Source organism: Rhinolophus ferrumequinum, chromosome 15 (genome assembly GCF_004115265.2).
Source record: "Rhinolophus ferrumequinum isolate MPI-CBG mRhiFer1 chromosome 15, mRhiFer1_v1.p, whole genome shotgun sequence".
In the NCBI taxonomy this organism is placed as follows: Eukaryota; Metazoa; Chordata; class Mammalia; order Chiroptera; family Rhinolophidae; genus Rhinolophus; species Rhinolophus ferrumequinum.
Window position 1 is genome coordinate 50,689,689 of NC_046298.1, and position 27,222 is coordinate 50,716,910.

Here is a 27,222-nt window from a genome sequence, read left to right on the forward strand (position 1 = left end):
CAGGCTGGGCTTGGCTTGTAGGGTGTCACACTGAGCCTCACAGTCCCTCAGCCTCCAGCTGTTAGCCTGGTGCAATGAAGCCCAGCACTTTTAGTGTCTGCAGAGCATGGGCTGCTGCATGTGGACAGCTTCCCAATGTGCATGAAAAGTGAGGTGTAGACTGGCAGTGGCCCTACTGGAGTGTCAGTGGGAACAGGCCCAAAAAGCGCAAGGCAGACCAGGACAAGAGGGAAGGGCGGGCGGGAATTTTCTCTAAGGCTGTGTTAGTTTTCTGCTGTGGCCATATCCAATTACCACAAACTTATGACAACACAAGTCTAGGATCTCAGCTTTAACTAGTGGCTTTCACGCTGACTTTCCCTCCACAGGAGGAAGTCAAAATCCCCAGTGGCACCCACCCTCACTTGGCCAGTACCACATGTCTCAAGAGGGACACTCCCAGGTCATCCCAAACTTCTCTAGCCTCCTGGAGCCCACCCTCTCCTCCAGAGATACCCCCTCATAATCCAAGTCCCAAAGAAGGAAATGACTGATGCCTTGTGCTATGAGACATTCTGACTGGAGAAATATTCCGCCCAATCCCCCCCCCCCCCAATCCATGTTCACGGTTGCCCTGTGACCCTGATCTAGCCCCACCTGGTAAAAAAGTTCCAAAGAAATCCAAAATTCATCTTTTTGGGTTCACCTTTTTATTCCTTATCAAATTATGACAGCAACAACGCATGACTTATAATAGAGAAAAAAATCATACACAATTGCAGTCCCGTAAGACAACCACATTTATTTCTCCATAATCAATGACCACTCTACAGCGACACATGCAATACCTTCACGTGTCTGTCATAACAGCACATCTTCTATTTTGTGCCTTTCTTCTTGTCGCCTGCCATATTACAAACATTTTCAATATGGCAACAAAACCTTTATACTTTTGGTTCAGCATGGAACAAGTTAGAAGTTTCCTAAGTGAACACTGGGGGAGACAAGGTAAACATAACAACTCAGTATTTTCTCTTTCAACAACTAAAGCAGTGCATCACATTTATCAACAGCAACCCTTTCCATCTTAGTATGAACCTGCTTCAGTCTTTTCTTAAGAGGAAAAATGTTACTGTTCATTCACAAGCAACGTCCTCATCCAAGCGTCCCTTCTGGAATGAGTCCTGAGCACCTAGCAGGACTGAGACACAGAAATACATTCTCATAGCAATCCACTCTAATTCTGTGGCTACTGTGGGGTAGAGCACTGTGGGACCTCTCACCAGCATGTCTTTGTTGGTACAGAAAAGACAGCAGGAGCTCCTGCTGAAAGCTTTTCTCACTGATCACACGATTCTGGTAAGAGTTTGCTTATGTGAGATAAGACAGACGCTCCAGATGAAAGGACTGCTCATACCGATTAGTTACAAACATATTCACAGATTCTTCCCAGTTTATGCACACTGATGCCAGAGCAGCTGGATGTCCTCAGGAAAGTGCCTTCCTGTCATGCACAGGTTTTCTTCCAGTGTATCCCATTTGGTACAGGCTGATTATCCCTGAAGCCTTTTCCACATTTCTTAACATCCTGTATTCCCTCCAGGAGTTCCCTAAGGTATCAACTTAATAGTATAGCTAAGAAGTATCTCGCATTCATCAATTCACTGGGTAGGTGACAGAAAATACTTAAAAATAAGTTTCTATATTAAAATCCATGTGTGTAATTTGAACCCATCCATGCTAAATTATGTACACGTAAAGAGAGTAGGGAAAGGATGGTCACCAGAATATTAATGATGAATATCTCAAGGGATGGGACTGGAGGTGACTTTTTTCCTTAAAAAAAAAAAAAATTATTTTGTACTGACAGGGAGGAGTCGAAAGGATCCTTCCTTCACACAGGTTTTGGAGAGCATTTGGGAGATGAGTGCAGCCCACATTCATTATGTTTCCATGGGTTGCTCTTCAGAGTGTGTTCTTTGATGTCGGATGAAGGCCGAGCTCCTCCTGAATGTTTTCCCACACTGAGGACACTGGCTGGGACCCTCCCTGCTATGGAGTCTCTGATGTACCACCAGGTGAGAGTTCTGCTTGAAGGACTTTCCACACTCTGGACACTGGTACGGGGTCTCCTTAGTGTGAACTCTCTGGTGCTTGGTCAGACAGGAGCTGTCCCTGAAAGCTTTACCACACTGACTACACTCATAGGGCTTCTCGCCAGTATGAGTCCTCTGGTGCCGAATGAGGCCAGCAATGTTCCTGAAAAGTTTCTGACACTGGTCACAGCCATAGGGCTTCTCACCAGTATGAATTCTCTGGTGCCTGATGAGGTATGCGCTCTCAATGAAAGTCTTCCCACACTCTTTACACTCATAGGGCTTCTCCCCAGAGTGGATTTTCTGATGCACGATGAGGTGAGAGTTTCGGTTGAAGGTTTTCCCACACTCCATACATTCAAAGGGCTTCTCTCCAGTATGGGTCCTCTCATGCTGTGTGAGGTATGAGCCATCTCGGAAAGCCTTTCCGCACTTGCTACATTCGTAGGGCTTCTCCCCAGTGTGGATTCTGAGATGCACGGTTAGGTGGGAGATGTCTGTGAAAGGCTTCCCGCACTCGTTACATCTGTACGGTTTTTCCCCTGTATGAGTTCTTTGATGCAAAATGAGGGATGAGTTGCGGTTGAAGGTTTTTCCACATTCTAGACATTCGTAAGGTTTCTCCCCGGTGTGAATTCTCTGGTGCTGTGTCAGAGCTGATCCATCGCTGAAGGCTTTCCCACATTTACTGCATTTGTAGGGCTTCTCTCCTGTGTGGATTCTTTGATGTACAATCAGGTTGTAGTTTTTGGAGAAGGACTTTCCACACTCGTTACAGGTATAAGGTTTCTCTCCAGTGTGAGTTCGGTGATGCAGAACAAGAGAAGAGTTCCGTTTAAAGCATTTGCCACATTCAGTACATTTGTACAGCTTCTCTCCAGGGTGACTCCTCCTATTTTCATTAAGAGATGAACTCAGGGCAAAGATGTCCCCAAAGTCCTTGCCTTCACACAGTTTCTTCCCTCTTGTCGTTTTTTTTTCACCAAGAGGGGTAAAATGGTTGAAAGACTTAACACTTTCAGGATATTTGTAGGGTTTCTCTCTCATTTGATTTCTTCCAAGTTGAATAACTTCCATGGAATGGCTGAAGGCTTTCCCACAGGAGTCACTGGCTCTCTTAGATACAGAACCTTTCTGACAACTTTGTAAAGCTGGGTCACAATGCAAACTTCTGACCTCTGAGTTATGTATATGGAAACCATTTGTTGTAGGAACACTCCGAGATGGAGGAAGGTTTGAACTTGCACTCAAAGGCCCCCGAAGTCCAGGATATTCACAAACTGCTTCCCGAGCCCTTGGCTTCTCCTGAGTTAAAGCTGATTCCCTCAGATGTCCCTCCCAGTTCTTACAGTCCCAACTGTCACCTAGAATGGAGACATGGGGACCCTCTCTTGGAAATCCTTCCATTTCCACGTCACAGGGTAGTTCTTCCTCAGGAATATTCTGAGCTGTCATTTTCAATCATGTGTCCCAGGCTGAAAAGTAAAGAATGAAAAAGACAGACTTCAGTACATGAAACTATGTCTGAAAGAGGAATGAAAAACTATGACAGGCCAGGAGTATGGGTGTGTATTTTCACTTGTTTCCTTTCTCAAATTCACATCTGTATAAGGAAAAGATAAAGTGAAAATCAAGAGATGGAGGCGAGAACTGGTTCAGGGAGTCATACAGCATTTTTATTCCCCAAGAGAACAGGCAGGTGGGACGGCACTGGGGGTAAATATCACCAACAAGATTAGCCTGCAACATGGGAGACCAGAAGCCAGGTATCACTGCTCACAGTGGAACACCATCTTGGCCATTGTATGCTAGTCCCCGTCACCTGCTGACCTTACAACCACCAGCACTCATTTTCAAAGCCTTGATTTCACAATGTGTGTAAGATGGTGCTGAATGAGCAGCTCCCATCCCAGCTTTGTGGTCAGAGTTCTGCCTTCACAGATGGGACGCAGCACAGGCTCCATGACCTGGAAGATCCGAAAGACCTAGATCTGCCAGTGACCGCCCTGCAGGATTACTATGAGTCAGATCACAGCTGAGGCTGGCTCTTAGCTGGGGAATGGACAGTCCTCTGTAAGTGGCTACCAATGTCATCACCGTTATCAATCTTCTATCCACCCTCCTACCCGTTTGACTTCATGATATCGAGACAACTGTCTGTCCACATATTTTTTAGATAAAATGAAATTAGACACCTACCTCAGAAAAAAACATTCCAAAATTCCAAGTGGATAAAGACCTTCACATAAAATCAAAGTCTAAGAACATGTGGGATACCTTCACGAATGGGGCAGTCCTTGATTCACAAAGTATAACAAGCAAAAACAATACAGACCAGGATTAACAACTTTGAGTCAACATCAAAAATTTTCACAACAAAAAACATAATAGTCAAAATACAAGTGGCAAGTGGAGAGACAATTTATAAAATATAAAAGAGACAAAGAAATAGAGCCCAAAATCTATAAAGAATTTTTACAGAACAGCACAAAATAGAAAAAAATGAGTAAAGGATACAAAGAGGCATGCCACTTCACGAAGACAGAAATGTCCTGAAAATATGAATATCTGTTCATTTCCACTGTTGTTCAGGCAATTACAAACTGCAACTTTAAGAACACAAAATATGTAAATTTCATGAGTAAAACAATGTGTGCTGATGTAAAGCTTGGGCAGGCATGCAGGAAGGGAGCTGGCAGCATGCAGAGTGGTCAGCCCGCTTGGCAAGCTGATTTGGTAGGAGCCCTCGAAACATAAAATGGGCACCTTCCTCCATCCAGCAACTGAATTGGTAGGCATGTCGGGCTCAAGAAACACGAGTCCCAAGTGGACACTGGTCTACACCAAGGAGATGATCTTAGAGGCCACCAGGGAGAAGACAGACCACTGTTGACGGAATGAGAATATCATTACAGACCCCTTAATAGGAAAAAAGAAACCCACAGGTAATGGGAGGTTACTTTCAAAGTGCTGAGAGAAACAAACTCATACATGTCAATGTTCAAGAGTGAAGGTAAGATAAAAGACAGCTTCAGCAAAGCAAAAGCAAGAGTTTACCCGAGGACACTCACCAAAACAATTAGAGTTGTTCTTCATGAAGAACCCAGAAAAAAGGAATGGAAAGAAAAAGAAATGATGACTGTGTACTTAAATCCTGCACTGGCCATATAGAATGCAGCAGTTAACAGTGGGATGGACTAAAACACCAGGTAACAGTGTCCTGTGAGGTGGGAAAGGGGTAACAAACTTAAGTGTCCTGACATCGTTAAATTTTTCATGATTCATGTGAGACCTGGTCAAGTCAGGAATAAAATTAATGTCGTGTAAAACTTCTAAGCCCACAGAGCAGTGGTTTTCAACCAGGGACAATTTTATTCCCAAAGGACACTTTGGAATGTCTGGAGACATTTTTGGTTGTCATGCCTTGGGTGGGGGGGCACTACCACTGGCATCTAGGGGGTGGAGGCCAAGGATGCTGCCATAAAGTGTGATAAAAAAATATGGTGAATGTTTAAATAAAGAAATTTATTACAGTAAAAGACACATTGCCATTAACCCCCCTCAAGATACTTCCCCACCCCCCCACCCCGCTTCCAACACAGTTATCACTTTCTTGCCACTTTCTGAAACAGTTCTGGAAGTCCTCTTTTGTGAGTCTCCTTAGTTGCACTGTCGTGGCTGCCTCAATGTCCTGAATCAATTCAAAACGTTTTCCTTTTGTGGTCATTTTGATTTTGGGGAAGAGCCAGAAGTCGCACGGTGCCAGATCCGGTGAATAAAGTGGGTAAGGACACACCGTAATGTTTTATTTGACAGAAATTGCTGTACCAGAAGCAATGTGTGAAACAGAGCCATTGTGATAAAAAATAAAAAATAAAATGGTGAATGCTGCTGCGGAGTTCCATCCAATGGAAAGGCAGGGATTTTCAATATGGGAAGCAGTGCAGTGAAATGTAGTAACAGTGTGTGACAAGTTTCAACTTGTTCAGTGCAGTCAGTCAGGTGTGAGTACAATTGAGACAATGTGTGTTTTAAAGTGCGCTGCAAATTATCCTCCATCATGACAACACTCCATGTCACACATCACTTCTGGTATACGGCAATTTCTGTCAAATACAAACATTACCATGTGTCCTCATCCACCTTATTTACCAGATCTGGCACCCAGCGATTTCTGGCTCTTCCCCAAAGTCAAAATGATTCAGGACATCGAGACAATCACGACAGTGCAACTAAAGACACAAAAAAGGACTTCCAGAACTGCTTCAGAAAGTGGCAAGAATGATGGGATAAGCGTGTTCAAAACGAAGGCGAGTATTTTAAGAGGGATTGATGACAATGTGTCTTTTACTGTAACAATTTTGTTTTTTATTTAAACATTCACCATATTGTTTGATCATACCTCATAAACATCCTCTAATACACAGGACAGCCCCTCACCACATAGAATGATCCAGCCCCAAATGTCAACAGTGCTGAAGTGGAAAAACCCTGTTGTAGGAAGGAAGAAGGAAGGAAGGAAAAAAAAAAAAAAAGGAAGGAAGGACAAAAGAAAGTAGTAAGGGGGGAAAGCCCAGAAAGGACAGGTTAAATAGAAAGTATAAAATAGAGTACCATCAAGAAAGAAAGAAAAGAAAAGAAAAGAAAAGAAAAGAAAAGGAGGGAGGGAGGGAGGGAGGGAGGGAGGGAGGGAGGGAGGGAGGGAGGGAGGGAGGGAGGGAGGGAGGGAGAGAGAGAGAGAGAGAGAGAGAGAGAGAGAGAGAGAGAAAGAAAGAAAGAAAGAAAGAAAGAAAGAAAGAAAGAAAGAAAGAAAGAAAGAAATAGACTCATCAATCCAGAAGAAGGCAGAGGAAAGCCCAGAAAGGACAGATTAAAAAAAAAAGTATAAAATAGAATACCATCAATAACAATAAATGTAAATTGCCTTGATAAGCCAGACAGACACCGTGTCACACTGCATTAAAAAAAAAAATTGAGTTTGTAACAGACATACATAAAGCAAAAGGACACAAAAGACACATGTAAAAATCTGGAAGAGACAAATGCTAACCACACAAAGATTTTATGGCTCTTTGCTAATCGATGATAAATTTCACGTATGATAATGACAATATAACAATGTCAAAGATGTCTACACGGACACAATGCCTCAAAACACAGAACAATGTCAGGCAGCATTACAAATCGAAGCCAGCAAATTCAACCATCTTAGGAGGTTTTAATGAACCTCTTTAAGAAATGGAAATTCAGAAAAACTGAATAGAGATAAGCAGGAGAGAATATAATTAGCCAGTCTGATCACATAGCTAAATGTCTTCATTTAGTACTTCATGAAGTACCAAGTAGAGCCAGACACTTTCCAAGCACAAGTGGAACATTTGCTAACGTGGGCCATAAAACTAGGCCAAAAAACAAGTTCAATAAAGACCAGACCACAGCATGACACTGACCACAGCCTCTTGACAACAAATGTGGTCAAGTTAAAAAACCAGTAACAGAAAGAAAACAAGAAAAGAAACCCCAATTTATTTGTAAAAATGAAAATCGATTTCTCAGTAATTCACAGATCAAAGAGAAATCTTGGCAGAAATTAAAAAAACACCTAGAACTGAATAATGATGGAAATACTACATCTCAAAACAGGACGCAGCTTAACAGAGTTCCTAGGTGGAAAGTGTTAGTCTTTAATGCATATGCTAAAAAAAAGAAGACTGAAGGTTAGTGAGCTCACGGGTCAACTTAAGACTTAAGGGAAAGAATAATGGAATAAACCAACAGCAGGTGGAAGGTAAGGGATAATAAAGGTAAGAGCAGAAATTTCAGAAACTGAAAGGGAAACAGCCAAGAAGATGAAGAAAACCAAAAGTCTGTTTTTTGAAAAGACATGAAATAGACATGCCTTTGGCAAGAGTGATCATTAAAAAAGAGAGAGGAGGCACACATAAGTGCTATTAGTTATGCAAAGGGATGTAACTAAGAAACAGTAAAATGTTACCAAAACGGCAATGCTGGATTTATCCTAGGAATGCAAAGACTGTGGAACATCTATTCATACAATTCCCCGTATTTTCAGATAAAAGTAGAAGACAGCTCCCTGCACCCTATCTCAGTAAGTTCATAATGTACTAATTTGAGGAAATCTCACCCAGCTCATGATCAAAATGCTCTCAGACTAAACTAGTAGACACCTTTACTCTATGTCAATAAATTCAGAAAGTACTTTAAAGACAGCTCCAATTCATGGTGAAAATTCTTAACAACTAGGAACACAGGGAATAAGATAAACATCACACCTAATGAGGGAGCATAAGGACTGTACTGTTCACTTTGAAGCGAAGGCTAAGACCTCAGGTGCCTGCTATGTTCACAGCATTCAACAGTGATGTGGAGGGGCCGGTTGTTCATTCCCAGAAGCTCCTGCTGAAAAGGCCTCCTGAGGCTGCCGTGCCACCATACCCGCGTGGCCTGTGAAAGTAAAGAGATAGAGCACCTCCCTACAGGTCTGTAGAGGGAGGATGCATGTGTGCACTTAAGAGAAATGAGGTAAGTCACACATATACAGGATGATACCACCTAGAGACATTTTTTTAGACAACATACTCTGGAAGTAAAAACATTAAAATGTCCTGGCAAGCCACCTACCAAAGCTCTGATATGAGGGTCTTGGGGGTATGGAGGGAACGGGCGTTGAGGAGCCATGGGAATGTCCATTTCATCTATAATAGATATTCCCCTTATTGAAATAAGACTTATACACCACTAAGAAAGTGGTGACCCACCAAGTGGGAGAAAATATTTGCAAAGCACATCTGATAAAGGACTTATACATAGAATATATAAAAGCACGTAAAAAGATCATCAGCATCATTAGTCATTAGATAAATGCTAATCAAAACCACAATGAGATACCACTTCACACCCACTAGATGGCCAATATAAGAAAAACAAAACAAAACAGGAATAAGTGTTGTGAGGATGAAGAGAAACTGGAACCCTCACACACTGTTGGTGGGAATGTAAAGTGGTACAGCTGCTTTGGAAAACAGTCTGTTTCTCGAAGAGTTAAACAGTTATCACCCAGCAATTGCACTCCTAGATATCTACTCAAGAAAATCCAAACATACATGTACAAATAAACTTATACATGAATTACAAATTGTAGCAGCACTATTCATGATAAACAAAAGTAGAAACAATCCAAATAAATGTCTATCAAATGATGAATGGATAAACAAAATGTAGAAATCCACACATCTGAATATTCTAATACATGCTTCAAAAACATAAATGAACCTTAAAAACGTTATGCTCAGCCAAAGAACTCAGACACAAAGGACTACGTATTGTATGATCCCATTTATATGATATCCAGATAGGTACTGTAATTCCACAAAAACTGAAAGTCGATTGCCAGGAGCTGGGAGAAAGGGGGAAATGGGGAATGACTGTTAATGGGGTATAGGGTTGCTTCTTGGGCTGATGAAAATGTTTTGGAATTATGTAGTGGTGATGACTGCAAAACTTTATGCATATACTAAAAACTACTGAATTATGCACTTTGAATGGGTGAATTGTATATGAATTGTATCTCAATAAAGCTGTAATAAGTAAAATTATACCTTCAAGAACAATGCCAGTGATGCTGGCATCACTCCAGCCTGACATGCAGCTCTTGACCTTTGCAGTATCCCCTGGGGGCATCTGGAAATCTGTGGAGGTATTAGGTTGTCACAAAGATGCTAGCAGCTGAGAGCCTGGGCTGAGCAGGCAGATTTGCTACCATGCTTGGACTGCCCCACAAGATTCTTGACCATCCTGTGTCCTAAAGTCCCTGAAGGTTATCAACCTGGAGTGTTTCAGAACAGAACAATACTATATGTGTTATAAAACTCATTTAGGAGAAGGAAGCTAAAAGGAAATCTAGATATTGCCCTGAATTCCTAAACTCATTCCCTACTCTGCATCTCTCTCCTTAACAAAACTGGCTGTTCCAACTATACCCTCAGTCAATGAGGGCGTGGATGTCATCAAGAGATAACATCCATGATAATACATGGTCACCAGCATACAGGAGGGGACAGACTTGGAGGAAACAGTTTTAAATCAGGGCATTCAATACAGGAATCACACTGAATTTTATTAAGGTTGTTTTAAAAATGTCTTATTGCCCTCAAACATATTTGAGTATTACTATCTTTAGCAATACAATGATACAAAAGTTATGTTGTAAAAAAATTCATTGCCATGCTGTTCACATATCTTTGGGGTGTGCTGTTTCCCCCCCTTTCTCTGATCCTGTGCGCGGGGGTCCACCAAACCACTTCTCTGAAGCCCCAGCATTACTCATTTTCCCCAGCCTGTCTTCTCTTCCCCATGGCCACTGAAGAAGGTGGTCTCCAAGTCTTTCTACACACTGAATGTTACCGCAGCCCATGCTGAGACCGCAGGTCTGGAGAACTTTCTGTGATAAACTGTCCTGATGCTGTTCCAAGTCGTAACACAGGTGGTGACTGATCCTTTGCCTGGGGACAAAACCCAGGTCATCCTCACAACATGCGCTGCCTTACTGTGTAAGTGCCTAGAACCTGCTTCCAAGGTACTGTCTTTCTTCCTTTCTTATTTAATATACCTGGTCTGGGTCCACTTCCTCAACGCTCACTGTTCCAGAAACATCCACCCATACCTTGCTTCACTCAATTTCATTGAAGACAATGAATTCCGAATGTTCTATTTCTCTTAATCCAAACCTACAGTCTCCAGAACACCAGACTGTTTCCTATAGAAATATATATTTTAATACAAATGCCTTTCCTTTTATTGATTTTTTTTTTAAAAGATATTTTTGTTTTACTGGGGAAGGGGAGCAGGACTTTATTGGAGAACTATGTGTATTTCCAGGACTTTTCTTTTTCCAAGTCAAGTTGTCCTTTCAGTCTTAATTGTGGAGGGCGCAGCTCAGCTCCAGGTCCAGTTGCCGTTGCTAGTTGCAGGGGGAACAGCCCACAATCCTTTGCGGGAGTCGAACCAGCAACCTTGTGGTTGAGGACGCGCTCCAACCAATTGAGCCATCCGGGAGCTCAGTGGCAGCTCAGCTCAAGGTGCTGTGTTCAATCTTAGTTGCAGGGGGCGCTGCCCACCATCCCTTGCGGGAGTCGAGGACTCGAACTGGCAACCTTATGGTTGAGAGCCCACGCTCCAACCAACTGAGCAGTCCAGGAGGCAGCTCAGCTCAAGGTGCCGTGTTCAATCTTAGTTGCAGGGGGCGGAGCCCACCATCCCTTGCAGGACTAGAGGAACTGAACCTCCAACCTTGTGGTTGAGAGCCCACTGGCCCACGTGTGAATCGAACCGGCAGCCTTCGGAGTTAGGAGCACGGAACACCAACCACCTGAGCCACTGGGCCAGCCCCTTTTATTGATTCTTTATGTGCACAGAGAACTTTAGAATTTTTTAAATTATGGGGATATGTAATATTATCTATAAAATTCCTTTCAGTATGGTAAAAGGCACATTGCAAACTTGATCATAAAGCGTGAGCATTACACAAATATTAACTCAAAATGGATGACAGACCTAAATGTAAGAACTAAAAAACTCCTAAAAGAAAAACATAGGTGTAAATCTTCAAAAACTTGGGTACATCAAAACCACAAGTGACCAGGTGAGTGACGTCACAGGAATGGTGGCAGTGAGGTGGGCTTCTTAAGTCCTCCTCCAGAACTTACCACAAATTGAACATCTATGTATAACCCATCAAAGGACTCTGCTCATCACACAGAACAGCTAAGAGACTTGCACAAGGATTACTTGAAGTGTGCAAATCGGGCGAGCAGGGGGAAGAGGGAAGGGAGAGGTGTGGAGACATGGGGGCCCCAGGACACAGACCAGAGATCACAAGAGCCAGGCGGTGGGCTCTTTCCCTGTATCTCATAGCTGATCTCTCCTGCAGAGCAGGAGAGAGCAATGTATCCAGCGTTTGAAGCAGTAACCTCAGCTGAGACCTCCAGCTGGGCCCTAGTTCAGACAAAAAACAAAAGCCATACCTGGGCCCCTCCCTCCACTCTCCCCCAGCAATCCTACCCCAGCCTTCCAGAGTCTCAAGCTGGTCCCTGAACTGAGGAGTAGTGTCAGATTACAGAGGAGCTGTAGCACTCAGAACCTGGAAAAATCCAGTTTGCAGCTATGACCTAGGGAAGAGTCCGGACAGAGACAGAAGTCTCCTCCTTCCCCAGCTCTCACCTTTTCTGGGCAGCTCCCAGCAAGGCAATTACTGCTGCACAGGCACAAGCAGTAGTCAGCAGCAGGTGGCAGAGGCAGCTCAGAAATCTCATGCCCTCCACACCCCCTCCCCACCCCAACAAGGAAGAAGTGCCCTAAGACTCGGGAGACCTGGGCACAGGGAATAAGCCCACCTCCCAGTGGCTCGCTGTGGTGCACGCAGGGCGCTTATGTGAAGGCGAGAGCAGAAACTGCCCTGACTTTGCAAAAACTACCAACCATACCCCACAGCCCCACTTATCTACAACTGCAGTGCAAGGGTCACTCTGGGCTCCAGGTGGCTGGCTCTGCCTGTCTTCTACAAGATGCAGAGGAGTCTTTGTACAGCAGAGGACAACCTGGAGATGGCTTGCTGGGCTTAAGCCAACACTGGCGCTGCTTTTTTTTTTTTCTTTTTAGTATTGCTATCTTTATATATATATATATATATATATATATATACACACCCATATATTATATATATATACACACACACACACACAAACATATTCCCACACACATATTTTCCTCTTTCTCTCTCTTTTTTCTTTTCCTTGCCCTACTTTTGCTCCCTCTTTCCATTTTTCTGTATTGATTTTTTTGTGTGTGTATTTCTGGTATTTTTGCCCGTGTTCAGTGTTGGTTATCGGTTGTTTTTAAATGTGAGTGTATTTGGTTTTTTCTTTGTTGTTGTTATTGTTGTTGTGCTTGTTGATTTGTTTTGTTCTGAAATTGCCCTACACCAGGGCCCAGCCCAAGAGGCACAAGATTCAACACACCCACAGCCCAACTCCAGACCAAACCAGAGTATTACCGGGTTTGACCTACAAGTGACACACCCAGAGGGAATTCTCTACAGGCACAAGAGCCCAAAAGAGTCAAGCCTCATCTGAGGGGTCAACCATCACACAGTACCTCATCCACTATGGGCAGAGCCAATGCTCACAACTAGTCGGCCCAGGAATCAATCCCACCTACTGACAAGCCAAAAGCAATTAAAGTTCAACTTTAACAGGAGAATACACGCAACACAAGGGTCACCTCTGGAGCACATGCACAGAATAGGGAAGTGGTGCAACTCAAATATAAAGGATACATACTACATAAGATCACCAGTAAAGACAGAGAACCCTCGGGGATCTAGCTAATACATCAAAGCAAACAGAGAGAGTCAGCCAGAATGGGGAAACAAAGAAACATGTCCCAAATAAAAGAACAGAAGTAACCTCCAGAATTGGAACAAAATGAAATAGAGGTAACCAACCTATCAGAGACAGAATTTAGAACACTGATGATAAGAATGTTTAAGGAGCTTAGTGACAACATAAAAGATAGAGAAATCATAAAGAACAACCAGTTAGAACTAAAGAATACAATAACTGAAATAAAGAACACACTTGAAGAAATTACCAGCAGGTCAGATGAGACAGAGGATCGAATCAGCCATTTAGAAGACAGGTTAGCAGAAATCATCCGGAACAAGAGATCAAGCAGAACAACAAAAAGAAAAAAGAATAAAAAACAATGAAAATGGCTTAAGAGACCTGTGGGATAACATCAATCGCAACAACATGCACATCACAGGAATACCAGAAAGTGAAGATAGGGAGCAAGGGATTGAAAACATATTTGAAGTAATAATGACCGAAAACTTCCAGAGTCTGGTGAAGGAAAAAGACATACAAGCCCAGGAAACACAGAGAGTTCCAACCAAGATGAACCCAAACGGGCCCACACCAAGACACATTATACTTAAAACGGCAAAGGTTAAAGACAAAGAGAGAATCCTAAAAGTAGCAAGACTGACTTACAACAAGGCAGCGAGTTACTTACAAAGGTGCTCCCATAAGACCATCAGCTGACTTTTCTACAGAAACTCTGCAGGCAAGAAGGGAGTGGCAGCAGGTATTCAAAGTGATGAAAAACAAAGGCCTACATCTTAGGTTGCTTTATCCAGCAAGACTATAATTTAAAATTCAAGGAGAGATAAAGGGCTTCCCAGAAAAGAATAAGCTAAAGGAATTCATTACCACCAAACCAGCATTGCAGGAAATGTTAAAAGGGCTTCTGTAAACAGAAAATGAAAACAATCTAACTAATGAAGACCAGAAATACAAATAATAAAATGGCAATAACTATGTACCCATCAATAATCACTTTAAATGTAAATGGATTAAATGCTCCAATCAAAAGACATAGGGTGGCTGAGTGGATAAGGAAACAAGACCCTTGCATATGCTGTGTACAAGAGACTCACCTCAGATCAAAAGACACACACAGGCTGAAAGTGAAGGGCTGGAGTTAGATATTTCATGCAAATGGAAATGAGAAAAAACTGAAGTAGCAATATTTAGATCTGACAAAAAAGACCTTAAAATGAAAAATATATTAAAAGACAAAGAGAAGCACTATATAATAATAAAGGGATCAATCCAACAAGAGGATATAACCCTAGTAAACATCTATGCACCCAACATAGGAGCACCTAATATATAAAACAGATATTGACTAACATAAAGACAGAGATCAACAATAACACTATCATACCATGTTTTCCCTGAAAATAAGACCTGGCCAGACAATCAGCTCTAATGCCTCTTCTGAAGCAAACATTAATACAAGTCCTGGTGTTACGTTACGTTATGTTACATTATAAGGCCCGGACTTATATTACAGTAAAATAAGATAGGGTCTTATGTTAATTTTTGCTCCAAAAGACGCATTACAGTTGATTATCTAGGTAGGTCTTATTTTCGGGGAAAATGGTAGTAGGGGACTTCAACACACCCCTGACAACAGGGGACAGGTCCTCCACACACAAACAGTGGCCTTAAATGACACATTTGGACTAGTTGGATTTAATCAATATTTTCAGAGCATTTTACCCAAAAGCTGCAGAATACACATTCTTCTCAAGCATACATGGAACACTTTCCAAGACAGACCACATGTTAGGCCACAAAATAAGTCTCAATAAATTCAAGAAAACTAAAATCATATCAAGTGTCCTTTCTGACCACAGTGCTATCAAATTAGAAATCAATTACAAGAAAAAACTGGAAGACACACAATTATGTGGAGGCTGAATAACATGTTACTAAATAATGAATGGGTCAACAATGAGATCAAAGAAGAAATCAAAAGATATCTCAAGACAACCAAAAATGAAAACACATCGACCCAAAATCTATGAGATGCAGCGAAAGTAGTCCTAAGAGGGAAATGCATAGCAGTGCAGGCCTACCTAAAGAAACAAGAAAAATCACAAATTCACAGTTAATCCCTACACTTAAGGGATCTGGAAAAAGAACAGCAAAATAAGCCCAATGGAAGTACACGGAAGGAGACAATAAAGATCAGAGTGGAAATAAATGAAATAGAGATTAAAAAAAACAACAATGCAAAAGATCAATGAAAGCAAAAGCTGGTTATTCGAGAAGATAAACAAAATTGACAAACCCTTAGCCAGATTAATCAAAAAGAGAGAGAAAACCCAAATTAATAAAATCAGAAATGAAAGAGGAGAAGTGACAACAGACACCACAGAAATACAAAGAATTATAAGAAATTATTATGAGCAGCTATACGCCAACAAATTAGACAATCTGGAAGAAATGGATAATTTTCTAAAATCATACAACTTTACAAAGCTAACTCAAGAAGAAATGGAAAACTTGAATAGACTGATTACTACCAGGGAAATTGAATCAGTAATCAACAAGCTCCCAACAAACAAAAGCCCTGGAAACATATGGCTTTACAGGGGAATTTTACAAAACATTCAAAAAGAATTATCACCTGTTCTCAAACTATTTCAAAAAATCCAGAAGAAGTGAAGGGCCCAAACACTTTTTATGAGGCCACTATCACCCAGATCCCAAAATCAGACAAAGACATTACAAAAAAAGAGAACTACAGGACTATATCCCAAATGAACACAGATGCAAAAATCCTCAACAAAATATTAGCAAACAGAATTCAGCAATACATTAAAAAGATCATCCATCATGATCAAGTGGGATTGATTCCTGGTATGCTAGGATGGTTCAACATCCGCAAATCAATTAATGTGATACACCACATTAACAAAATGAGAAATAAAAGTCATATAATCATATCAATAGATGCAGAAAAAGCATTTTGACAAAATCCAGCAGCCATTTATGATAAAAACAATTAAGAAAGTGGGAACAGAGGGACCATAGCTCAAGATAATAAAGCCATATATTATAAACCCACACCTAACATCATAGTCAATGGGGAAAAGCTAAAACCATTCCCCTTAAAATCAGGAACAAGGCAAGGTTGCTCACTTTCTCCACTTCTATTCAACATAGTTCTGGAAGTTCTAGCCACAGCAAACAGATAAGAAAAAGAAATAAAAGGCATCCAAATTGGTAAGGAGGAAATAAAATTGTCAATATACGCAGATGATATGATACTCTACATAGAGAACCCCAAAGACTGCACAAAAAAACTATTAGAACTCACAAATGAATTTAGTAAAGTAGTAGGATACAAAATTTATATTCAGAAATCAGTTGCATTTGTATATTCCAATAGTAAACTATCAGAAGGAGAAATTAAGAAAACAGTCCCATTTACAATTGCTTCAAAGACTATAAAATACCTAGGAATAAATTTAACCAAAGAAGTAAAAGACCTGTACTCAGAAAATTATAAGTCACTGAAAAGAGAAATTAAAAAAGTTAGAAATAGATGGAAACACATACCATGCTCATGGATAGGTAGAATTAAAATGTCCATACTGCCTAAAGCAATATACAGAGTCAACGCAATTCCTATCAAACTACCAAGGACATTTTTCACAGAAATAGAACATATAATCCTAAAATTAATATGGAAACATAGAAGACCCTGGATAACCTTGGCAATCTTGAGAAATAAGAACAAGTGGGAAGTATCACGATACCTGACATCAAATTATACTATAAGGCTATAGTCATCAAAACAGCATGGTACTGGCATAAAAACAGGCACATAGATCAATGGAAGATAATAAAGAGCCCGGAAAGGCCGGCCCAGTGGCTCAGGCACTTAGAGCTCCATGCTCCTAACTCCGAAGGCTGCCGGTTCGATTGCCACATGGGCCAGTGGGCTCTCAACCACAAGGTTGTCGGTTCAACTCCCGCAAGGGATGGTGGGCTGTGCCCCCTGCAACTAGCAACAGCAACTGGACCTGGAGCTGAGCTGCACCCTCCACAACTAAGACTGAAAGGACAACAACTTGAAGCTGAACGGCACCCTCCACAACTAAGATTGAAAGGACAACTTGACTTGGAAAAAAGTCCTAGAAGTACACACTGTTCCCCAATAAAGTCCTGTGCCCCTTCCCCAATAAAATCTTAAAAAAAAAAAAAAAAAGAGCCCGGAAATAAATCCATGTCTATATGGTCATTTAATCTACAACAACGGAAGCAAGAATTAACAGTGGGATAAAGACGGCTATTCAATAAATGGTGCTGGGAAACCTGGACAGACACATGCAAAAAAATGAAGCTGGACCACCTCCTTACACCATATACAAGAATAATTTCAAAATGGATTCAAGACTTAAATGTAAGATCTGAAACTATAAAACTCCTATAAGAAAATATAGGAAGAAAGTTTACAGACATTACCCAGAGTAATATTTTTAGTGATATATCCCCTCGGGCAAGGGACATAAGAGAAAAAATAAACATATGGGATCACGTCAAACAAAAAAGTTTTTTCACAGAAAAGGAAACCATCAATAAAACCAAAAGGCATCCTACTGAATGGGAGAAGATATTCATCATAATGATATATCGGATAAGGGGTTAACACCCAAAATTTATTAAAAAAACTCATTTAACTCAACACCAAAAAAGCAAACAACCCAATTAAAAAATGGACAGAGGACATGAAGAGACATTTTTCTAAAAAGGCCATACAGATGGCAAACAGACATATGAAAAAATGCTCAACCTCCCTAATCATAAGAGAAATGCAAATAAAAACCACAATGAGATACCACCTCACCCCAATCAAACTGGCTATCATCAATAAATCAACAAGCAACAAGTGCTGGCGCGGATGTGGAGAAAAGGGATACCTCGTGCACTGCTGTTGGGATTGCAGATTGGTGCAGCCACTATGGAAATCAGCATGGAGGTATCTCAAAAAATTGGAAATGGAATTACTTTATGACCCAGCAATTCCACTCCTACGTATCTATCCAGAGAAATCCAAAACACTAATTTGAAAAAATTTATGCACCCCTATGTTTATTGCAGCACTACTCAGAATAGCCAAGACACGGAAATAACCAAAATGCCCATCAGTAGACGACTGGATCAGGAAATTGTGGTACATTCATACAATGGAGTATTACTCGGCCATAAAGAAGAATGAAATCTTACCATTTGCAATGATATGGATGGACCTAGAGAACATTATGCTAAGTGAAAAAGTCAGGCGGAGAAAGACAAATATCATACGATCTGACTTATATGTGGAATCTAAAGAATAGAATAAATGAACAAACCAATCAGAAACAGTCTCAGAGATACAGAGGAAAAACTGAGGGTTGCTAGATGGGAGGGGGGGTGGGGATGAGAGAGAAGGTGAGGGGATTAGAAAGCACAATCCGTAACCAGAAGATTGCCATAGGGATACGAAAGTCAGTTTGGGGAATGTAATCAATAATATAAAGATTTTGTAGGGTCTCCTATGGACATTTGTCATTAGGGAGACCACTTCAGGGATGCTGTAGATTCCTGACTACTGTACTGTACACCTGAAGCTGAATAATGAATGTCAACCATAATTTAATATATTTATATATATATATATATATATATATATATATATGTATATATTCACAAGAAGTGGAGTACAGCATAAGAAATAGAAACAGTGGAAATGTAACAGCTGTATGCAATGTCAGAGAGGTAGTAGATTGGGGGAAGTGGTTATCACTTAGTGAGGGGTATAAATGTCTAACTATTACATTATTTTGTACACCTTAAACTAATAATAATAATAAACAAATAAAATAAAATGCAGGAAAATGATGAGTGAAAAAACAACAAAAAACTACAAGTGACCAAAAATACGTAAATTAAAACCTTCTGTTCTTCAAATAACATCACTAAGAAAGTTAAAAGACAGGCACATAATAGGATAAAATATTTGCAAATCATATACCTGATATGGCACTGGTATCCAGAATAAATAACTCTTACAAACTCAATAATAAAAAGATCAATAACTCACTTAATAAATGGGCAAAAGATCTCAATAGGCAGTTCACAAATGGCCAATAAGCACAATGAAAAGATGATCAACATCATTAGCCATCAGGAAAATGCAAATCAAAACCACAATGAGATACCACTTCACACCCACTAGGATGGCTACAATCAGTTCTACTTTTAGGTAGTGATCCAAGAGAAATGAAAACATGTCCACAAAAAGAAACAAAAAATCTTGTACGTGAATGTTCACAGAAGCATCATTCATAATATCCAAAAAGTGGAAGTAACTCAAATGTCCATCAACTGATGAACGGATAAATAAATGTGGATATCCATGCAATAAACTATTACTCATCCATAAAACTTAACTAAGTACTGACACATGCCACAACATGGATAAACTTTGAAAACACTATGCTAAGTGAAAGAAGCCAAGGTCTACATAGTGTATGGCCATTGATATGAAATGTCTAGAATAGGCAAATGCAGAGACAGAAGGTAGACTAGTGATTGCCTAGGGATGGGATGGATGGAGGAGATGGGGAGTGACTGCCAATGGGCAAACACCTTCTTTTGTGAGATGATGAAATTATTCTAAAATTGTTATTGATGATATACATAATCTAGTGAATATACTAAAATCCACTGAATTTTATACCTTAAGATGGTGAATTATATGGTTTGTGAATTATATCTCAATAAAACTTCATACAAAAATAAATAGGTGTTGAGTCTGTCAGGATCACAACCACTGGTCTAAACCCCACCTGGTATTATTACATTTCTGGTACCATCAGACTTCATGAGAGAAGTAACAGTTTTGTAGGGAGAGGACAAGTTTGTGTAGAATTCTCTTCCCAGGCACTCACCTCCGTAGGGCTTTATCTCCAGTCTCTCTTACTCTGTAGAGATATCCACTTAGGCCCAATGTCTGGATGTCAGACATCAGTGGCTGCCAGAACTCAGCTGTCAACCCCATCCGCATGGTTCCCGCCATCTCTGTGGACCACACAAGATGTTTACTTTACTTGTTCAAATAATGCTTTTTTTTAACAAAAATTGTTTGCTACTAACTTTAGTCCTGTCCTAACAAAGTCACCCACCAATGGTGATAGAATCTGACTCCATTTCTGATGATTGATTGCTGACAGCTTTCAAGCCCCACCCCTCACTTCACCACCACCTACTGTCACATCTCCTTTGGCCCTACATCTAGGTAAGCTAACAAGCCTGAGAGATTTCTCCTAGGCGTTGGCAGGAAGTTCAATTCATGCAAGCCCCAACAAATATAAGGCCACCCTCATCCCAGCTCCTCTCTCTGATCACAGTAAAAGCCCAGCCAGTCTCCTTTTTCCTGTTCTCTCAGACTATTTTTTGATCACTTTGGGAAGCCTGCCCTGATCTCCCAAGACAGTATCATTATGTGAAAAATCAAACTTTTACACTGTTGGTGTGTGTGTTTAAAATAAAAAGAGAACGTGTGTATGTGTGTTTGAGGCAGGAAGAAAAGAAAGATAAAGCTAATGTGACAGATTGTTAACTTAGGAATCTGGATGGTTTTACAACTGTTCATAGAACTATTCCTGCAACTTTTCTGTAGGTGTGAAATTTCAAAATAAAAAGCTGAGTAGGAAGGGAGCAAAAACAATCAACAGAATGGGAGGGAAGCTAGCTACTTGCTGTAGGGGATAAAAAACAATGGGTTGGTATTCAAAACATTTTCACAAGACCAAGTTCCTTACAACCAAACTTTCTTTAATTGGCAAATGATAAGGGAACTTTCTGGGGTGATGGTAATTTTGAAAAGGTGTGGGTTGCATTTGTCAAAACTCATCCAGGGGTACAATGAAGTTCTGCGCATTTCACTGTTAGTCAATGTTGCCTCAAAAATCTTAAAAAGCAATAGTGCTGAACTCTATGTTAAACATAGTGAGGGTCTGAGGGGGAAGCACAGTGATAATTGCCACTTAATTTGAGTGCATCCCCAAAAAACATTTAACGGATAAGTAAAAGGATAGACAGAGGGAAATATATGGGATATGGCACGTATAGCTGATTTAATGGGCCGGTATGAAGATCGCAAGAGGATTTCAACTTTTCTATGTGTATGCAAACTTTTATCATGTACTATTGGGAGCTAAGGAAATTAACCACTAAACCAGGAAAGAGGAAAGGGAAGCGGCCACTAAACAAATGGAAAAACGCGGTCCTCATTGGGAACTGTAGCAAGACCTGATTTGGCAGACACTACGTAGGTGAGAAAAAAACAGGTGATGTAACACCTGCGGAACTCAGTGGGAAACGCTAGAGGTCACCAGGTGCAATGCGGCCAAGTGGCCCGACACCCGCGAGGCAGACACAGGCCCTCGCAGGAACGGTAGGCCGGCGTAGCCCCAGCGGCCCAGCCAGGACACCCGGAAGGGCGGGGCGAAACGGTCCCAGAAGCAGGGCGGGCTGATATGACCGCGGAGCCACTGAGCTACGTGAAGGTACAAGTAGGAAAGCCGGAGGACGTTCACACCCGCGGTGGGGGGCGTCCACAACCGCAGGATATCGTCACGCTCCCGGTCCGTCCTCATCCGCGGAGGGGCGTCCACACCAGCAAGGACAGCCGTGGCCCGCGCCGATGCCGCCCCTATGAGCCGATCGCATCCAATGCCCTCCTGAAACCCGCCCGCGAACGCGCACTCACGACCCACCGGGACCCCGTGGACCCTCCCCGCGCCCCGCAGCTTCGCGGGCTGAACTGAAATACCGAAAGGCCGAGAGGTGCGGCGAGACTCACCTCTGGCCGGCAAGCGGCGGCGGCGGCGGCGGCACCCATATTCGGGAGAGTGCGCGTGCGCCCCAGGACCCGGATGTTCGAGTCCCTGGAGGCGCCGCGGCCTCCGCCCCGCCCCGCGCGGTGTAAGGGGGGCGTTCCCGACCTTTCTCAGCCAAGAGCAGCGGGCGTCCAGGACTCTGTCCTGGGGGATTGGACTCACTTCCCCGTGCCACGCTCTCAGTCTTCTCCTCCTGCTCCGTGGGCCTTGACTCCAGTCCCTCCGCCGCTGGCCGCGCGGTTCGCCAAGTCAAGGCTTTCTGGAAGGCTGTCCCTTATCCATTTATTTATTTCCTCATTCAATTATTTATTGATATCCATATGGACTCAAATATATTTATTTTTTCCTGTGGGTTTAATCCGATGCCATTTTTATTGTAGGGCCTTATTTTTATTTACTAAATAGTTTGCCAAAGTATAATAATTCCATACCATAATTTTTTTTTATTTTGAGAAAAATATGTTAAAATTCAGATGAATGCCGCATTCATTGACAATATAATTATTTACTTAGAAATCAAAACAGAAGCTACACGTTTTCTGAATTAGGACAGTTAAGTAACGATTTTATTTTTATTGCTTTTTTAAGCAACGATTTTAGAAGATTAATACGTACAAATAAATGTATGTGTTATGGAAAAATCAATATATAAAAAATCAGTAATAAGCAGAAAATGTGCTTTGAAAAGAAATAAATGTAGTCAGTTTTATGTGTGTGTGTATAAACTAATTCCAATAACAAGTTGTAGGGATGGAGTTCCAGAGAGCAGTTTCCAGGCTCTCAACCTCACCTGTAGTAGATGGCCATTAGCTGTGATCAGATAGCTGGCAGCTGTAACCAATTAGCCATTAGCCACTAATATAACTGCCATGGCTATGCTAGCAAGCACGGATTGCGGCTAGCAAGTGCAGTTAGCAAGCGGATTGTGTATTGCGGATCATATTGATCCTACTTCCTGTGTGTCGCCCAGCTGCCAGCGAGATGGGGGTGCAGGAAGACCCCTCCTTGGGGTAGTGGCGGATGTTTGCTTTTGTGTCTTGATCAGCCACCATCAAAAATATAGTGGTATGACTCCCCTATCTATGACTCTGTTGTTCCTTTTTGGCCTCACCATATCCTGCATTCTTGTGTGAAGAGCAGGAGCTGAGTCTCTGCATTACACAAGTAATTTGCACACTACAAAAAATAATACCCATACTCCATTCATCCCATAGTAACATCAAGGGTGGATGGCAGGATCCCCAGAGTAGCCCAGGCAGGGTATGAAGTCCAGGGCATGAGCAGGGATCGCCCAGCACAGACTCAGTCAAAGGTAAGGAGATAATTCTCAAAGAATCTTGCCCAGTATATATTTTTAATTATAAAGGGGAAAACAGTAACTTGATTAACCGTCACTTTGTGGAATTCTTGCCCAAAATGCTGCACCTCAATCTAATCATGAAAAACACCAGGCAAACCCAAACTGAAAGATGGTCTACAACATAAACTGAGCAGTATTCTGCAGAAGTGTCAAGGTCATGAAAGATAAAACAGACTGAAGAACTCACAGATTGGAGGAGACTAAGGAGTGTCATTCAGGGTCTCTGGTCCAGCTCCCCGCACAAGATCACAGGATTTGGTGCGGCTAAAAAGGAACACCAACGGAGCCATAGATAGGGGAGTCATACCCCTATACTTTCGCTGGCGGCTGGGCGAGACACACAAGCAGGATCCACACAATCCGCAATCTGCCGCCCACTTCTCTGCCTGCCAACCAACCTACCAACGCAGTCACGGCAGTTATATCAGTGGCTAATTGGCTAACTGGTTACAGCTGATGGCCAACCAGTCACAGCTGATGGCCATCTACTACCCAAGCCAGCACTTTCCACATGAGGCAGAGAGCCTGGAAACTGCTCTCTGGGACTCTGTCCCCACAAACATGATCTGCAATCCACAATCCGCTTGCTAACAAAAGATCAGTAAAGATCTAAAAGACTTGAACAACACTATCCACCAGCTTGACTATTTGTGATTTGTCCCTATCATAAACCACAATTCTGCCCTCTCAATTCTTTTCCTATACTCTTTTCACTAAGACTGAATCACAGTACTGTTTAATCTTTTGCTTATTATAAGGTGAACTTATTCTCATATGAATAAATATAGGAGTGGAGTTTTCTTCCTGAATTTTTTATTTTAGAAATACAGAAAAGTTACAAAAATAGCAAGAGCCTTTATACCTTTCACCAGTTTCCCCTAATGTTAAAATTGTAGGTAACCATGATGTATTTATCAAAACTAGAAAATTGTTGTTGGTTCAATATTAATAACTGAACAACAGACTTTATATGAATTTTATTTCTCCTAGAGTCTACTGTGGGGACAGAGTTCCAGAGAGCAGTTTCCAGGCTCTCAGCCTCACGTGGAAAGGTGCTGGCTCGGTTACTAGATGGCCATCAGCTGTAATCAGATGGCCATCTGCTGTGTCTGGGTGGCCATCAGCTGTTATCGGTTAGCCATTAGCTATTAATACAACTGCTGTAGCTACACTAGAGGATTGGTTGGTTGGCAGAGAAGCAGATGGTCGAGTATAGCTAGCAAGTGCAGTTAGCAAGCGGCTCGGTTCATTAATTTCAATCGTTTCATTCTGCCAATTCTTCAGCTTGTTTTATCCTCAAGTTTACTGATTCTTTCTTGTCATCTTATCCTGCTCTTGAGCCCATCTCTCTGGTGAAGTCTTTATTTCAGATACTGTATTTTTCAGTTCTAAATTTTCTGTATGGTTCTTTTTTATAGTGTCAATTTCCCTACTGAGAATTCTGTCTTTCCAGCCATGGAGCATAGCTATAATAGATGATTTAACGTCCTGGATAATTGCAACATCTGGCTTATCTCAGGGTTGGCATCTATTTGAGACTCTTTTCTTTTAAGTGTTGGTCATTGGTTACATTGTGTGGGTTTTTTATATCAAATAATTTGGATCGTGTCCTGGATATTTTGAACACGATGTTGTGAGACTCCAGGGTCTGTTAAAATCAGCTGGATAAGTTTGAATTTTTTTTTTTAAGCAGTTAAGTTCAACTGTAAGTTCTACCTAAGCTAATGTGAATGATGGTTCCAATGCCAGTTCAGTTTCAACGTCTTTGCTATGGTCTTTGGATCGGCCTGACATATCCATCACTCAGGAATTATTCGGAAGTTGGGTGGTGGTTTATATTTAATGATGTTCCCAAAGCCTTTCTAATGCTTTTCTGGGTCTGCTTCATGTTTGCTCATGAGGGTGTGGCCAGGACTTATGTCAGTTCATACATGGAAGTTGATGATCTTCTTCAGCTCTCTCCTAACCAGGATTCCACCGCCCCCCACCGCCTACATTTTTTGGCATCCAACCACTCTTATTACTAGTTTCTCTGGCCAGAAAAAAATAGTTTCTTTCATACTTCAAGTTATGTTCCTCTGGGCCACTGTTGGGGTGTAGCAGTAAGAGGAAAAGAAGAGAAAAAATAATTTTCTTTGCAATCTTTGGACAACAGTGGCCCATTTTCCTTGTTTCTCTGGCCAGAGAGACAGCTTTCTGTCAAAGTTTTAGCCCCTTGTGCTATTCTGCAATTCCGTGCAATGGGGTATGCCTTCTAGGAATAGCAGTAGGTGAAAAGCACAAGATTAATCGGATTCCCCTGAAACTCTGGTCAACTAAGTCTTCTTTTTCTGGCTTTCTGGCCAGAAATAGGGGGTTTTCCAGGAGTTTTGAAGTCTGTGCCTGCGGTACAGTTTCAGGATTTGGCCTGTTCTTGCATCAAAATTGGGAGGAAAGGTAGGGGGGATAAAACCACAAACCACACCTCTACAGATCATTATTAAAATTTTGATTTCTGCCTTTTATTGCTTCCTTTTCAGAGTTCTCATGTTGTGGTTTTCGTGCTGTATTCAGAGATTTTAGTTTTAGTCAGTGGGATAGATTTCCCTGTAACTGACTTGCATCAGTTTGACCAACACAAGAAACTATGAGATGTTAGACAGGACAAAACCATAATAAGAGAAAGAAGATCAGGGTTGCAAGGGTCTCAAGTGGGTCGGGAATATGGAAACAACCATAGATGGACACAGGGAACTTTTAGAGTGATGGAAATATTCTCTACTTTGCTTGTGTTGGTGGTTATAGAATTGTATACATTGTCAAAACACAATGAACAGTATGCTTAAAATGGGTGCATTTTATTGTTCATAAATTATACCTCAACAATACTTATTTTTAAAAAACTCATGACATACCAAACTTCATAACTTCAGAATGACTAAACTTAAAAGGACTCATAATACTTTTGTGTTGGCAAGAATGTAGGGCATTTGGAACTCTCACATAGTACTTATAGAAGTATAAAGTAGTGTAGCTACTTTGGAAAACTATTTGGCAGCATGGATAACCTGTCATCCACCAGTTCCATTCCTAGGCATATTCCCAATCAGAATACATACCAAGATGCACCCAAAGTTATGCACAAAAATGTTCATAATAATATTATTCATAAAAGTCCCAAAACAGAATCAACCCCAAACCCTATCAACCCTAGAATGACCTGAATTTGGCATTTTCATTCAGTGGAAGACTGGACCAAACAAATTGTCACATACAATTAAATGGATGACTCTCACCGACACTGTTTTGAGCAAAAGAAGGCAGACAAAGGCATATGTGGGGACAGAGTCCCAGAGAGCAGTTTCCAGGCTCTCGGCCTCACGTGGAAAGGTGCTGGCTCAGGTAGTAGATGGCCGTCAGCTGTGGCTAACTGACCATCAGCTGTTATCAGTTAGCCAATTCTCCACTGATATAACTGCCGTGACTGT

At 41.5% G+C, this 27,222-nt stretch overlaps 1 protein-coding gene across 1 annotated transcript; it reads right to left on the bottom strand.

Moving 5' to 3' along the window:
• Nucleotides 1-761: 761 nt before the first annotated feature.
• ZNF329 (zinc finger protein 329) lies at nucleotides 762-22,425 on the bottom strand. The gene is made up of 3 exons (XM_033127752.1): nucleotides 22,359-22,425; nucleotides 20,443-20,572; nucleotides 762-3,550 (listed from the first exon to the last, which is right to left on the bottom strand). The coding sequence occupies exon 3, from the start codon at nucleotides 3,528-3,530 to the stop codon at nucleotides 1,923-1,925; it is 1,608 nt and encodes a 535-aa protein (XP_032983643.1). The 5' UTR covers nucleotides 3,531-3,550; nucleotides 20,443-20,572; nucleotides 22,359-22,425; the 3' UTR covers nucleotides 762-1,922.
• Nucleotides 22,426-27,222: the final 4,797 nt, after the last annotated feature.

Excerpts from the sequence above, each read along its gene's own strand:
- ZNF329 (XM_033127752.1), bottom strand. The coding sequence starts at position 3,530 with ATGACAGCTCAGAATATTCCTGAGGAAGAACTACCCTGTGACGTGGAA.